This window comes from Aethalodelphis obliquidens, unplaced genomic scaffold, assembly GCF_003676395.1.
Source record: "Aethalodelphis obliquidens isolate GAN/ISIS:26980383/991018 unplaced genomic scaffold, ASM367639v1 scaffold3, whole genome shotgun sequence".
NCBI classification, from domain to species: Eukaryota; Metazoa; Chordata; class Mammalia; order Artiodactyla; family Delphinidae; genus Aethalodelphis; species Aethalodelphis obliquidens.
This window is the reverse complement of record NW_020837947.1, coordinates 36960020-36976118: the sequence shown is the minus strand read 5'-3', so window position 1 is coordinate 36976118 and position 16099 is coordinate 36960020. Positions and strand designations below refer to the sequence as shown.

The following is a 16099-nucleotide window of genomic DNA, read 5'->3' as shown; positions in this document are numbered from 1 at the left end:
ACCTCCAGAGGCTCTGGGGGAAATCTGATTCTTGCCTCTTTCAGAGTCTGGTAGCTACAGGATTCCTTGGCTTGTGACCACATTAATATAACCTTTAAATCTGTCTGCTCTGTTCATATTGTCTATTTATCTGTGTAAAATATCCATCTGCCTCCCACTTACAAGAGTACACCCAGAGAATCTGGGATAATCTCCCCATCTCAAAATCTTTATCAATCACATCTGCAAAGACTTTTTAAAATTAATTAATTAATTTATTTATTTAGCTATATAAAGTATCAAGTAATATTCTCAAATTTCAGGTCTATGGGAAGTTTGGGACATCAAAATAATGGAGTTATAAAAAACAGTATTAGATATACAAAAATTTTGAATTCACATGGTAATAGTTTTTTTTTTTTTTAATGCATTCTAATATCATCTTGACCGTGATCTTCAAATTCCTACATAACCAGAACCAGAGGCAATTTCATTTTCTTTAGTGTTGCTGTGCTAGTCCAAGAAACTTCAACACAGGAAGAACCATTCTTTTTTGTTGGTTTTTTTTTTTTTGGGTTTTTTTTTTTTGCGTTACGCAGGCCTCTCACTGCCGTGGCCTCTCCCGCTGCGGAGCACGGGCTCCGGACGCGCAGGCTCCGAACACGCAGGCTCAGCGGCCATGGCTCACCAGCCTAGCCGCTCCGTGGCATGTGGGATCCTCCCGGACCCGGGCACGAACCTACGTCCCCTGCATCGGCAGGCGGACTCCCAACCACAGTGCCACCAGGGAAGCCCTAGAAGAACTATTATTAGAATTTTAAAACATGATTTCAAAAACCAGGAATATCAATAAATATCACTTTAAAATTGTTTGCTAACTGGAAAAAATGAATACTCTTTTTTTGATGTCACTTCTAGACACAAGGTGTGATGAATGTGACAATAAACACAAGTTGCCTTTTTAATAGATTGAAGATTTTTTTCTCTCACGTATCACTTTCAGATCTATGTATTACACATCTACATCTTAAAACACTGCTATACAAACAAATATACATGAATAAATTACTATCTGATTGGGGTTTTAAGATTTTTTTTTTTATGTGGACCATTTTTAAAGTCCTTATTGAATTTGTTACAGTATTGATTCTGTTTTATGTTTTGGTTTTTTGGCCCTGAGACATGTAGGGTCTTAGCTCCCCACCCAGGGATCGAACCTGCACCCCCTGCATTGGAAGGGGAAATCGTAACCACTGGACCGCCAGGGAAGTCCCTACTATCTGATTCTTAATCTGTGCAGATTTCAGCTTTTAAAAGTGCAGATTGGTATTTTCTCACTAGTTCTTATGTTTTATTAGCCTTTCAAATCTCTTATTTGCATATGTCAATTAGGATGTTCCTATATAACTTGATTTATTATTATTTAGTACCAAAAGTCCTTTCAATGGAATCTTTCTAGCCTTAGGGCTGTGGGGCCGTAAATATCTTTGTCTGAAATATGTTACATGAGTTAAAAGGAAAGAAATTAGTTCTATACAGTTGTCTTCATGCTGAATGAGTATCTTTTTTTTTTTCAATCTAAGGGAATTATTTCCACTTTTTGCTTCAAGAAGAATAGAATGCCTTTGGGGATTCAGTTTTTATTTGGAGTTGCATAAAATTTAATAGCCATGTTTATATGTTCATTAGAATAATGTCTGTTGGATATTCCAACATTTATAGTCTGTCTTAGAAATAGTCCATTTAAGCAAAATATTTTCAGTTATGATTTAATATGTCAAACTAAACTAAAAACTTTTAAGCAAAATCGAAATTTATAGTAATTGATCAAAATAGAACAATAGGAAAAGCACAAAATTAAATAGTAGAGAATTAGTTGAGTAACTCACTGCATTTTTGCATTGTAACATATGTTACAGAATATCCAATGAGACATTTTAATCAAGTGCAAAAAAATCAGGTAACAGAATATAGAGTAAGATTCCTATTTAAACATATATGTCTGAAACATATTCATAGAAAAAAAGTGTATATGGGAACATATACAATAAAATGATACCAGTGATTATATCTAAGTATGGTATCTTCTCAATTTCCTTTCTATGATGTTCAAAATTTTAAAGATTTTCTACAATAAGAAATTTCTGTAATTGAGAGAAAATATAATCTTATTATAAAATGGTTGTCATTAAAATGTGTGCATAAACATAGAATCACAAGGAAACTTGAACATATAATAGCAGCATTGGTAAAATAGGAAGGTAGAAACCTGCCTTTCTAAATGATCTGCAGTGTGATCTATGATTAGAATTGGATTTTTATCAGATTCTGGCTAATTATCAAACTAATAATTTTAATAGTGTATTTTATTTAGCTATTTCTTTTAAGTGAAAGTTTATATAGCATGAAGTAGATGTAACAGGATTTATGAATTAGGAGACAGGATTTACATCATAAAGCAGACTGTCACTGGTCATAAGATGATCAAGAATTAGAAAATAAGCTGCTTTATTTGGGCCACTTTTGTTCTTTTTTATTATAACAATGGATGAGAAAGTGATGAGAATGCCTAAGCAGATTAAATGATGCTGCTGTTGAAAATGAGAAAATAAAGCTAAAATATAATTAACTTGGAGCAAAAGGTGACTATAGTCCAATCATTTTGACCGGGGATATTTGTTTTATGGGTATACATGTATATCTATTAAAATATTCTCACTGTCAGTATTAAAACACTTGATTGTTAATAATTCTAAAATATTGCTTAAAGGAGTTGTTTTTAAGACAGATTTGTTAATACAATGCTTCTTAGGAATGCTTCTATCATAGTTCATTAGAACCGATTACATTATTACTTTCATACTAGCAGCAAAATATCAGTGATATTGGTAAACTGATATGAGTGTTGCTTTCTATTAAAAAATAATGATACCTGAAAACATTCCTATGGATTACACCAATTGCATATCAATGGTAAACATAAATCATTGTAGGGGAGTAAGCAACTCAGTTCTATCTTGTAATGTTTCTCTACAGCATCTGTTATACTCACTTGCATCCAGCTGGTGCTTAATAAATATGAACTGATTCACTGCCTCAACTTTTTCTAATTAAGCACTTATGAAATGTGGCTGGTACTTGAATTGTACTAGGCTCTTTCGTCTTCTAAACATTGGCCCCCAACCTTTTTGACACCAGGGACTGGTTTCGTGGAAGACAATTTTTCCATGGACCGGGGGTCGGGGGGGTGGGAGAGATGCTTCAGGTGGTAATGCGAGCAATGGGGAGCGGCAGATGAAGTTTCACTCACTTGCCCACCGCTCACCTCCTGCTGGGTGGCCCTGGTCTGTGGCCCAGGGGTTGGGGACCCCTGTTCTAATAATTATGATATTATTGAATAATAGTTCTCTAAACTGTGGTAGTTTTAAAGAGAAAGTCACTAATATAATTTAAACCATTTATATATATTTGCATACGTGTTTATTAAAGGTGGCACACCACTAAAGGTGATAATTCTCTTTTGTAAATCTTTAACAAAGTAGAGTGCATTGTAGACTAACTGGTTTGTAATTAAATATGCAATAAAATGAAAATAATGCAAATAAATGCAAAGATATAGAAGGAACGTTTATTATGTTCCCTCTGGACATATTCTTTTGGATTACTCTAGGAGAAATGGGATAAAAAAGAACAAAATCATTACTAAAAATAACATGAAAGAGCAACTCATAAGGTATGATATAGAAAATGCTTTATAATTATATAGTATGGTCAACCATAAATAATAAATTGTTTTAATGAAACCAAATGAAAAAAGGTTTGCTTTATAAAATGTCATCCATCTATCAATATTGGCATTCATGTATCAAAGAAGAAACTTGGGCTTCCCTGGTGGCGCAGTGGTTGAGAGTCCGCCTGCCGATGCAGGGGACGTGGGCTCGTGCCCCGGTCCAGGAAGATCCCACATGCCGCGGAGCGGCTGGGCCCGTGCGCCATGGCCGCTGAGCCTGCGCGTCTGGAGCCTGTGCTCCGCAACGGGAGAGGCCACAACAGTGAGAGGCCCGCATACCGCAAAAAAAAAAAAAAAAAAGAAAAGAAAAAGAAACGTATTCTAGGGAAGAACATGTTTCATTAAGGGATAAAGTCTAGATTGCAAGTTCAACTAGGTGGAAAAATATTTTGCAAAAGTTAATGTAAAAAGTATATTTTTTTAGTATTCTAAGGAGATTAAAATGTGGGGATTACTGCCATATTACTGAAACAAGGAGAGGGGATGATATAACATAATCATCGTAATAAAAGGTGATTTTACATTTGAGGAAACTAAAGAGTAGTGAGACTTGCATGTAGCCACAGAGCTCCTAAGTGATGCAAACTTTAGGTCCCAAGTTCTTAATCTCTATATGCAATTTATTTGCATGTGACCCATTATCTTACCTGTCTTTCCCTAAAATTATTAATTTTGGGGACTAAAGCATAATTTTTTCAGCTTCATGTTTTTAACCAAACTAAGTATAATTTACATTTACACATACACGTAAATGCATAACTTAGTATGAGTGATATCTAAATTTATCTGGATGAAAATTCCAAATTCTTATTATATATTCAACATCTAATGAAATAGTGATTATGCCATGTGTATCCCATAGATGCAGATAATATTTTCAGCATTTTATCATCTGAAAATATAATTTCAGTTGCAAAATAGAAAAGCTATAGCTTTTCTATTAACATTCTTTAATGCCTCGTCAGGAAACCTAACTACCAATGACAAACTTTCAGGAATATATAATATATGTTATACAGTGTGTTTCATCCACTCTTACCAAATATTTTACTTATCCTGCTACTTTGTTTTTTAGTAAATAGCGGTTACTTAGCTCTCCATTATAAATAAGGTAGGGAAAGTGTGTCACCAGGAACAAAGAACATGATCAAACACTTCAGTCGATCATGCTTTCATTCTTTCTTACACTCATATAAACCAAGTCACGGGAACTTAAAGCATTTTTTTTCTCACCTACTTATTCTTAAAGTGGGACCCAGCACTTCATTATATTTCTAAAACTAATATCCAAATCTGCAAAACAACCCAATAAGTCTAGATTTTAATATTTAAAAAATTTGTGAGCAAGTTTCTACTTTATAATACAGACCAAATTTAGACATCTCATTAGATCTCTGCTCTAAAACTTAAGTTCCATGCCCCAGCCTGCTTAGCTTCCTGACCCTATTTCCAGTACGCAGCCTTCACTTCTCAAACCCCTTCTTTTGTGTTAGATCATATAGTTTTGCTCTTATTTTGTTCTCACTGAGCAGTGCACATATTCAACAATTAGATGAATGCATCCCCCGGAAAACAGCTGAGTCAGTGTTTATTATATAAACTTATCATTTAGGGCTCTCAGTCCTCACACTACATGAATGATCATAGAATTCTCATAAGAACCAGATCTGGGATGGGTGGAAGGAGTTCTGCTTCTGAAAATAGTTAAGATTTTTTTCTGTATTGTTCCTCATTCATTGATTGACTTACAAAATATTTACTGAGTACCTGTTTTGTACAGAGTACTAAGTTAGCAACTTAGAGATATAAGCATTAATTGAAAGAGTCTTTTCTCTCAAGGAGCTTATCATTGTGCACTGGGGAAAATATGCAAATAATTAGATATAAGACATTTGGAATGAAATTCGAGCGAGCAAGCAAGATCTTATTGGAGCACAAGGCAGGGATACACCATTTCTAATTGGATATCACTCAAGAGATGATATTTATATTGACTTCTGAAGAAAAATAAAAAATTGATAGATGGTAAGAGGAGTACTTAGGGAAAGTAAAATTATTAAAATGAAAATTATTAAAAGATAAAATTATTTAAATGGCACAGAGGTGAGAAATAGCTTTCCATGTACATGGAGCAACAAGTAATCCAATGTGTCCATAATCCATAATGACTTGAAAGATGAACTGAAACGTGTGTCTGAAAAGATAACATGGTACAAGATCATGGAGGTCCTTGAACTATAAAATAAAGATTTTGGAACTCACCATATAAAGAATGGGAGCCATTGGTATTCATTTAGCAGAGAAATGACATTGTAGCCTCTTGTTCCATTTTTTTTAAGTTCACACCTGCTGCTTTCTTTGTTTACTTCAACCTTCCACCATGGCCTTTCCAATCCCCCACACTGCTGTTTGGTAAAATCCATAAATTAGTTTGGTTCACCTCTTATGGAAGGTGTTTCACCTCTTCTGTTAGATGTTGCAGGACTACCTTTTCTCATCATAGTTTGCACACGTTTCCCATCTTCTTTCCTTGAGCTCAGACTATATATACCCTTTTATGATTTTTGTGTAAGAATCTTCTCTTTTCTAATCTACCTCTTTCACTTGACTTGAATTCAGGGAGAATTTATCATTGGTCTTTGTATCCTCAGTGTCTTTCTTGCATGTTTCCTTCTAAGGACTTAATAAATTTTGGTTAACCGAATGCTCAGAACTGTGTCTTGGTAAGAAAATTTTGTCATTGATGAAGAAAGCACATTGCATAGACAACAGAATAAAATTAGAGATAATAACTAGATGGTCACTAAAGTGGGAGGTCATGAGAGGATAAAATAAGAAGGTGAAAGGATAAATGGAAAGAAGATGCCAAAGAGAGAAGCTGATTAGATGGGACAGAGGTATGAAAACTGATTTGAAGATGACCCTCGATAACTTGGGGAAAGGCTACATGTTATCAAACATTGGGTTGATCTTGCTAAAGGAAGATAAGAGCTCTCTTTTAAATGGGTTGTAGTTGATATATCTACTGGGGCATCATTTTTTCAGATATCTGGAAACCACAACCATTCCCTCTTAAAACAGAAATGTGGACTACTATTTCTTTTGTCTAAAAACCGAAAAAATTATCCCTAAGCAAGTTTGAGCTGTAATACTCTAAGAGTCTATTACAGTGAGGAAAAAAATCCAACTAGAGATAAATGTACATCTCATCCTGTTTCTTAGAAAGAAAAAATATCTAGTATTTTCCACTAATCTTAAGATTTGGTGTTCAAAAGTTCAAGTTCTGTTTAAATCTTACTCAGTTGATTCAAAATTAATTATGTTATTTCTCTCTTGCTTTTCTACAGTATGCTGTCTGGCTAGTCCTCTGGGTTACGTGGAATGTGTTTGTTATCTGCTTCTATTTGGAGGCTGGGGACCTCTCAAAGGTAATTTGCCATCTGATTTGCCTGAGTCATCAGTTGTGTGTTAACAAGCCTCTTCCTAAGTAAGGCAGAGTCTCACCCTGCTCTTGTCACTTAGATGCACCTCGAATGAAGGTAAATTGAAAGATGTCCTCATCTATCTCTCTGCATTTCTACCATCAAAGAAACATTTCAGTGTGTCACAAAAATGTCATTTTATTATTTTAAGCAAAACTAAATGAAATATTGATTATTACGGTGACCATACTGTGTACTTTTAAAACATTGACTTGTAAGAGATTTCTGAAGCAGAGTAGGAAGTTTTTCAGAGATAAAATCTTGAAGATTTTTGAAATCACTTAGTTGGCTTATTACTCTGCTAAAGACTTTCCTGATTGGACCCAAATAGCAATATAATGATTCAAATAATTAATGGGTTTTAGTTGAATAAAACTGTTACCAGAGGGATATAATTTATTACATAAATGAATAAAATAGACATTTTATTCTAAAATAATCTAGGAAGGACTTAAAATACTTACATTTTCATTTAGGTTTCTTTATTTTGTGCCGTCCTGTATGAGTGTCTGTATGTATGTGTGTTTGCGTACGTCTTGCTATTATATTTCTAACATAAATGCCTTACTATTGAAATAATGCAGTTTGTAGATCTCTAAAACCAACATCCTTCTTCTTTTGGAATGCAATTAACAGCAACTAAGTCAAATGAGATAATCCATTCAAAGTAGCAGTAAATCTTGCTTGAGACATTTGAGAGAGTTGTAAACTTGTACTTCTTCATATTAACTTTAAAAGATAGAGATTGTAAAATGTTCTTTTACCTCTCTATCCCTTAGATCAGAAAGACCCTGCAAAGATGTTGACATTTTTAAAACCCAGAGATGATAACCTGCTTTCAAAGGCTAAAAGAGCTAAAAAGTCTCCAGGAACTACCTTTTCAGGGCTATATATCTTGGTGGGCGGGGGATGGGGTGATGGTAACACACATTTATAATCTAGCATACAGGAGTTTCCCAAAGCACTCTGAGCATTTTCAAGTATGTTTATTTATTACTTAACTATGATACTGAGTATAAATGATCTTTTTTTTCATTTTAACCATTTTATTTTTTTTATTTATTTATTTTTTCTTTTTAACATCTTTATTGGAGTATAATTGCTTTACAATGGTGTGTTAGTTTCTGCTTCACAACAAAATGAATCACTTATATATATACATATGTTCCCATATCTCTTCCCTCTTGCGTCTCCCTCCCTCCCACCCTCCTATCCCACCCCTCCAGGCGGTCACAAAGCACCGAGCTGATCTCCCTGTGCTATGCGGCTGCTTTCCACTAGCTATCTACCTTACGTTTGGTAGTGTATATATGTCCATGCCTCTCTCTCGCTTTGTCACAGCTTACCCTTCCCCCTCCCCATATCCTCAAGTCCATTCTCTAGTAGGTCTGTGTCTTTATTCCTGTCTTACCCCTAGGTTCTTCATGACTTTTCTTCTTAAATTCCATATATATGTGTTAGCATACGATATTTGTCTCTCTCTTTCTGACTTACTTCACTCTGTATGACAGACTCTAGGTCTATCCACCTCATTACAAATAGCTCAATTTCGTTTCTTTTTATGGCTGAGTAATATTCCATTGTATATATGTGCCACATCTTCTTTATCCATTCATCCGATGATGGACACTTAGGTTGTTTCCATCTCCGGGCTATTGTAAATAGAGCTGCAATGAACATTGTGGTACATGACTCTTTTTGAATTATGGTTTTCTCAGGGTATATGCCCAGTAGTGGGATTGCTGGGTCATATGGTAGTTCTATTTGTAGTTTTTTGAGGAACCTCCATACTGTTCTCCACAGTGGCTGTATCAATTTACATTCCCACCAACAATGCAAGAGGGTTCCCTTTTCTCCACACCCTCTCCAGCATTTATTGTTTCTAGATTTTTTGATTATGGCCGTTCTGACTGGTGTGAGATGATATCTCATTGTAGTTTTGATTTGCATTTCTCTAATGATTAGTGATGTTGAGCATTCTTTCATGTGTTTGTTGGCAATCTGTATATCTTCTTTGGAGAAATGTCTATTTAGGTCTTCTGCCCATTTTTGGATTGGGTTATTTGTTTTTTTGTTATTAAGCTGCATGAGCTGCTTATAGATTTTGGAGATTAATCCTTTGTCAGTTGCTTCATTTGCAAATATTTTCTCCCATTCTGAGGGTTGTCTTTTGGTCTTGTTTATGGTTTCCTTTGCTGTGCAAAAGCTTTTAAGTTTCATTAGGTCCCATTTGTTTATTTTTGTTTTTATTTCCATTTCTCTAGGAGGTGGGTAAAAAGGATCTCGCTGTGATTTATGTCATAGAGTGTCCTGCCTATGTTTTCCTCTAAGAGTTGGATAGTTTCTCACCTTACATTTAGGTCTTTAATCCATTTTGAGCTTATTTTTGTGTATGGTGTTAGGGAGTGATCGAATCTCATAGTTTTACATGTACCTGTCCAGTTTTCCCAGCACCACTTATTGAAGAGGCTGTCCTTTCTCCACTGTACATTCCTGCCTCCTTTATCAAAGATAAGGTGACCATATGTGCATGGGTTTAACCTCTGGGCTTTCTCTCCTGTTCCATTGATCTATCTTTCTGTTTTTGTGCCAGTACCATACAGTCTTGATTACTGTAGCTTTGTAGTATAGTCTGAAGTCCGGGAGCCTGATTCCTCCAGCTCCGTTTTTCTTTCTCAGGATTGCTTTGGCTATTCGGGGTCTTTTGTGTTTCCATACAAATTGTGAAATTTTTTGTTCTAGTTCTGTGAAAAATGCCAGTGGTAGTTTGATAGGGATTGCATTGAATCTGTAGATTGCTTTGGGTAGTAGAGTCATTTCACAATGTTGATTCTTCCAATCCAAGAATATGGTATATCTCTCCATCTATTTGTATCATCTTTAATTTCTTTCATCAGTGTCTTATAATTTTCTGCATACAGGTCTTTTGTCTCCTTAGGTAGGTTTATTCCTAGATATTTTATTCTTTTTGTTGTAATGGTAAATGTGAGTGTTTTCTTGATTTCACTTCCAGATTTTTCATCATTGGTGTATAGGAATGCCAGAGATTTCTGTGCATTAATTTTGTATCCTGCTACTTGACCAAATTCATTGATTAGCTCTAGTAGTTTTCTGGTAGCATCTTTAGGATTCTCTATGTATAGTATCATGTCATCTGCAAACAGTGACAGCTTTACTTCTTCTTTTCCGATTTGGATTCCTTTTATTTCCTTTTCTTCTCTGATTGCTGTGGCTAAAACTTCCAAAACTATGTTGAATAAGAGCGATGAGAGTGAGCAACCTTGTCTTATTTCTGATCTTAGTGGTAGTGCTTTCAGTGTTTCACCATTCAGGACGGTTTGCTGTGGGTTTGTCATATATGGCCTTTATTATGTTGAGAAAGTTCCCTCTATGCCTACTTTCTGCAGGGTTTTTATCATAAATGGGTGTTGAATTTTGTCAAAAGCTTTCTCTGCATCTATTGAGATGATCGTATGGAGTATAAATAATGTTGACTTTTTTTTTTCAATTTCAAATGATGAAAGATAAAGTAAGAGGGTGACGTTATCATATGAAACAGACCCAAGGCTTCTGGAACCTGTAGTTTTATGAGCAGATTTTGGACAAGTCCTCATTGTGGCCCTCGGCAGTGTCTGCCCTGGTGGATGGCATTTCTGTATTCTTGCCGGTCATCGTACTCCACACTCTCAGCAGCAAGCGGTCCTTTCCTGAACATGCCGTGACCAATGAAAAGGAATTGTTCAGGTGGCTCTAGGAAAGACACATCATTTTCTGCTTAAAGCTCACATTCCCAGGACTTGAATTCCTTACCCAATTTATATATCTCTGCTGTATAATCCACTTTGTTCAAAGAGATTCCTCACTAAAATGACTTTTAATGATATTTTCAATTTTAAATAATCACCTTAATTATTGGAGGACAGGTATTCAGTCATATTGGCTGAGTAAGATGATCGAGCAGATCAGAGTTTGTTTAATATTAAAAAAAAGAGGGAGAAATCTGAGCCAAGCTGGCTGCACAAATGTGTAATTTTTCTCACTGCTCCATGTGATGACTGCAGACACAAAATAAAGCTTGTGATCCCATGACCTTGGACATGGGCATTGAAACCATAACGAGGACACATCCTAAAACATTAGAGTTCAAGAGAGTTGCAACCCAAATGACTAAGAATTCTTCTAATGCACACAGGCAGGTAATGACTATCCCATGGCAGTGAAGCAGTTAATAATATTTCCTTTTCTTTTCATCTTACAAACAAAGGCTAGACTCTGCAGAGCACATGAAAATTTAATAATTTCCTTTTAACAAATAATCTAAAGGAAAACCATAAAGGGCAAAGTTATATTGTTATCTGTACTGGGATTTTCCTCCCTTTCCTGCTCAAAGGGTTTGAGAAAGGTATATTTATGCCATTTAATTCTTTAGCTTCTGCAACTGCCTCACATTCTTCAAGTATCAGAGTGCCAGAAATAAGCAATGGTGATTGAAAAATGTACAGATATATGAAAGCTCAAAAATGGGACTCTTGAAACTGCTGATAATACTTAGGTTACAGAATATAAACCACTTTTTTCCCTCACCTCACCCAAAAAAATAAACTAATTTGACCATAAGAATGGGTCAGTTTGTTTGAGGCTGAGGGACAAATATGGGAAACAGAATCAGGGAGGAAATTCTGTGGTCTTTATATACGTGAGAGAAGTAGGTTTGTTTCCATAAAACATTTTGTAAAGAATTGATTTCTTCATAATGAATATTGGCAAGAAATGATAAAAAGCAGTAAAATATTAAGGCAAACTTGAGTTACCCGTTAGAGTTTAGAATTTTTTGTTGTCCTTTTCCAGTGTCTTTTCTGCTTTTTCTGCTAAACTATCTGCCTGTACTTATGAGAGAAATAGATATTAGCATCATTAATGAAGCCAGTGTGTACCTTCGGGAATGAAACGGCTTGATTACAATAATATGGTACACAGGGCTGACCTGGTTGATATTCAGTTTTCTTTGTACCCATAATTGTATAGATAATATATTTTTTCATCAAAAATCCTGTGTAAATCCAGCATTATTATTACAATATTTATTAATATATTTTAATGATTATCCCCATGAGATTTAAGGAAAAATAAAACTAATCAACTAGAGAAATTTCTTTTTAAAAATTTTATCTCAATGATATTAATAAAATATCGGGAATGTCATATAAATTAGCACATAATATGGTAGGAACAAATAAACGTATACATCGCATAATAACTATTTCCACACTATTTATATTAATGCTTTAGATATTAGTGTTTTAACTAAATATCCTGAAACATCCTACAGATTCTTACTTTCTGAGGTGATATTTTAATAGATGTTCTGTTAATGAAACAGAGATAACATTAGTTTGTAACCCAGAGTGTTTGCTGACTTTGTAGGCAGCTGCCTTTGAGCATTAAATGTGACCTTGACTATTGGATTAATAGTTTTGAGAATTCCTGATGTAAATAGTCTTACTGTGTTGTTGGATTATTCTGGTCAATTGTGATTTTCTTGCTCACATATCAAATAGAAATGCAAACTAATCCCAGGTATTAACTGAATTGAGTTATTTTGAAAAGAGAAGAGATCTGTTTGTTCTGTAGTTAACTTCAAAGTGCACTGTTAGAAGGAAAACACATATAATATGGTAATTCACCTATTAGATTCATCACCTGGGAAAATAAAATTTATGAAATAGTTTTTGAACAGTTACACACAGGAAAAAAATTAGCGCTCTTCTGCTCTCTGCAAATAACTGTATTCTCTTGGGTGTGTTATAATTGTAATCTACTCTTAGCTGAAATTATATCCTAACACTTTTCTTTATATGACTATTTTGAGATCTCAATTTCTACTTTCGTAATTTATGGGCACCATTAGTGAATGATGCACCACCTATCTTTAGAAATAAAATAATTAACTTACAGATCATAAAAGAGTAACCAAGGGATTATTTTACAGTTAAAACAACCCAATTTGTTTATATACTAGGGATGCAGGTATATAACCCTTGGGCTTCATTATATTATCAGAAACTTATATTGTTAAGCATACCCTAGAGCAATTAATTATACCTAATGAAGGCTTTTAATAGTAATGTCTAGAAAGCTGTCACATTTTAATAATTTTGATAGTTGCTTCTGAGATCTAGATATACATTTTCATTTAAGAGTGTGGTATGTAGAGCTTCCCCAGTGGCACAGTGGTTGAGAGTCCGCCTGCCGATGCAGGGGACATGGGTTCGTGCCCCGGTCTGGGAAGATCCCACATGCAGCAGAGTGGCTGGGCCTGTGGGCCATGGCCACTGAGCGTCCGGAGCCTGTGCTCCGCAACGGGAGAGGCCACAACAGTGAGAGGCCCACGTACCACAAAAAAAAAAGAACGTGGTATGTAAAAAAGCTATGTAAGAATGTGGCTTATTTATGAAGATGAAATAGGCAGTCTACCTGAAAAAGAATTCAGAGTAATGATAGTAAAGATGATGCAAAACCTTGGAAATAGAATGGAGAAAATACAAGAAACGTTTAACAAGAACTTAGGAGAACTAAAGAACAAACAAACAATGATGAACAACATAATAAATGAAATTGAAAATTCTCCAGAAGGAATCAATAGCAGAATAACTGAGGCAGAAGAACCGATCAGTGACCTGGAAGATAAAATAGTGGAAATAAATACTACAGAGCAGAATAAAGAAAAAAGAATGAAAAGAATTGAGGACAGTCTCAGAGACCTCTGGGACAACATTAAATCCACCAACGTTCAAATTATAGGGGTCCCAGAAGAAGAAGAGAAAAAGAAAGGGACTAAGAAAATATTTGAAGACATTATAGTCGAAAACTTCCCTAATATGGAAAAGGAAATAGTCAGTCAGATCCAGGAAGCACAGAGTCCCATACAGGATAAATCCAAGGAGAAACACACGAAGACACATATTAATCAAACTACCAAAAATTAAATACAGAGAAAAAATATTAAAAGCAGCAAGGGAAAAGCAACAAATAACATACAATGGAATCCCCATAAGATTAACAGGTGATCTTTCAGCAGAAACTCTGCAAGCCAGAAGGGAGTGGCAAGACATATTTAAAGTGATGAAAGGGAGAACCTACAACCAAGATTAGTCTACCCAGCAAGGATCTCATTCAGATTCAATGGAGAAATTAAGACCTTTACAGACAAGCGAAAATGAAAAGAATTCAGCACCACCAAACCAGCTTTACAACAAATGCTAAAGGAACTTCTCTAGGCAGGAAATATAACAGAAGGAAAAGACCAACAATAACAAACCAAAAACAATTAAGAAAATGGTAATAGGAACATACATATCGATAATTACCTTAAATGTAAATGGGTTAAATGCTCCCACCAAAAGACATAGACTGGCTGAATGGATACAAAAACAAAACCCATATATATGCTGTCTACAAGAGACCCACTTCAGACCTAGGGACACATACAGACTGAAAGTGAGGGGATGGAAAAAGATATTCCATGCAAATAGAAATCAAAAGAAAGCTAGAGTAGCAATTCTCATATCAGGCAAGATAGACTTTAAAATAAAGACTATTACAAGAGACAAAGAAGGACACTACGTAATGATCAAGGGCTCAATCCAAGAAGATATAACAATTGTAAATATTTATGCACCCAACATAGGAGCACATCAATACATAAGGCAAATGCTAACAGCCATAAAAGGGGAAATCAACAGTAACACAATCGTAGTAGGGGACTTTAACACCCCACTTTCACCAATGGACAGATCATCCAAAATGAAAATAAGTAAGGAAACACAAGCTTTAAATGATACATTAAATAAGATGGACTTAATTGATATTTATATGATATTCCATCCAAAAATGACAGAATAGACTTTCTTCTCAAGTGTTCATGGAACATTCTCCAGGATACATCATATCTTGGTCACAAATCAAGCCTTGGTAAATTTAAGAAAATTGAAACCATATCAAGTATCTTTTCCCACCACAATGCTGTGAGACTAGATATCAATTACAGGAAAAAAATCTGTAAAAAACACAAATACATGGAGGCTAAACAGTACACTACTAAATAACCAAGAGGTCACTGAGTAAATCAAAGAGGAAATCAAAAAATACCTAGAAACAAATGACACGGAAAACATGATGACCCAAAACCTATGGGATTCAGCAAAAGCAGTTCTAAGAGGGAAGTTTATAGCAGTACAATCCTACCTCAGGAAACAAGAAACATCTCAAATAAACTACCTAAACTTACACTTAAAGCAATTAGAGAAAGTAGAACCAAAAAAACCCCGAAGTTAGCAGAAGGAAAGAAATCAGAAAGATCAGATAAGAAAGAAATGAAAAAGAAATGAAGGAAACAATAGCAAAGATCAATAAAACTAAAATCTGGTTCTTTGGGAAGATAAACAAAATTGATAAACCATTAGCCAGACTCATCAAGAAAAAAAGGAAGAAGACTCAAATCAATAGAATTAGAAATGAAAAAGGAGAAGTAACAACTGACACCACAGAAATACAAAGGATCATGAGAGATTACTACAAGCAACTATATACCAATAAAATGGACAACCTGGAAGAAATGGACAACTTCTTAGTAAAACACAACCTTCCAAGACTGAACCAGGAAGAAATAGAGAATATAAGCAGACCAATCACAAGCACTGAAATTAAGACTGATTAAAAATCTTCCAAAAAACAAAAGCCCAGGACCAGATGGCTTCACAGAAGAATTCTATCAAACATTTAGAGAAGAGCTAACACCTATCCTTCTCAAACTCTTCCAAAATATAGCAGAGGGAGGAACATTTTTCAC

General features: G+C 35.0%; 1 protein-coding gene across 2 annotated transcripts in view; it reads left to right on the top strand.

The window, feature by feature from the left end:
• NKAIN2 (sodium/potassium transporting ATPase interacting 2) overlaps window positions 1-16099 on the top strand; it is a 979230-nt gene that overhangs the window by 518016 nt on the left and 445115 nt on the right. For both annotated transcript variants that reach the window (XM_027087241.1, XM_027087234.1), the window contains exon 3: window positions 7117-7197. In XM_027087241.1, the coding sequence (XP_026943042.1) occupies window positions 7117-7197 (81 nt within the window). The remainder of the gene's footprint in view (window positions 1-7116; window positions 7198-16099) is intronic.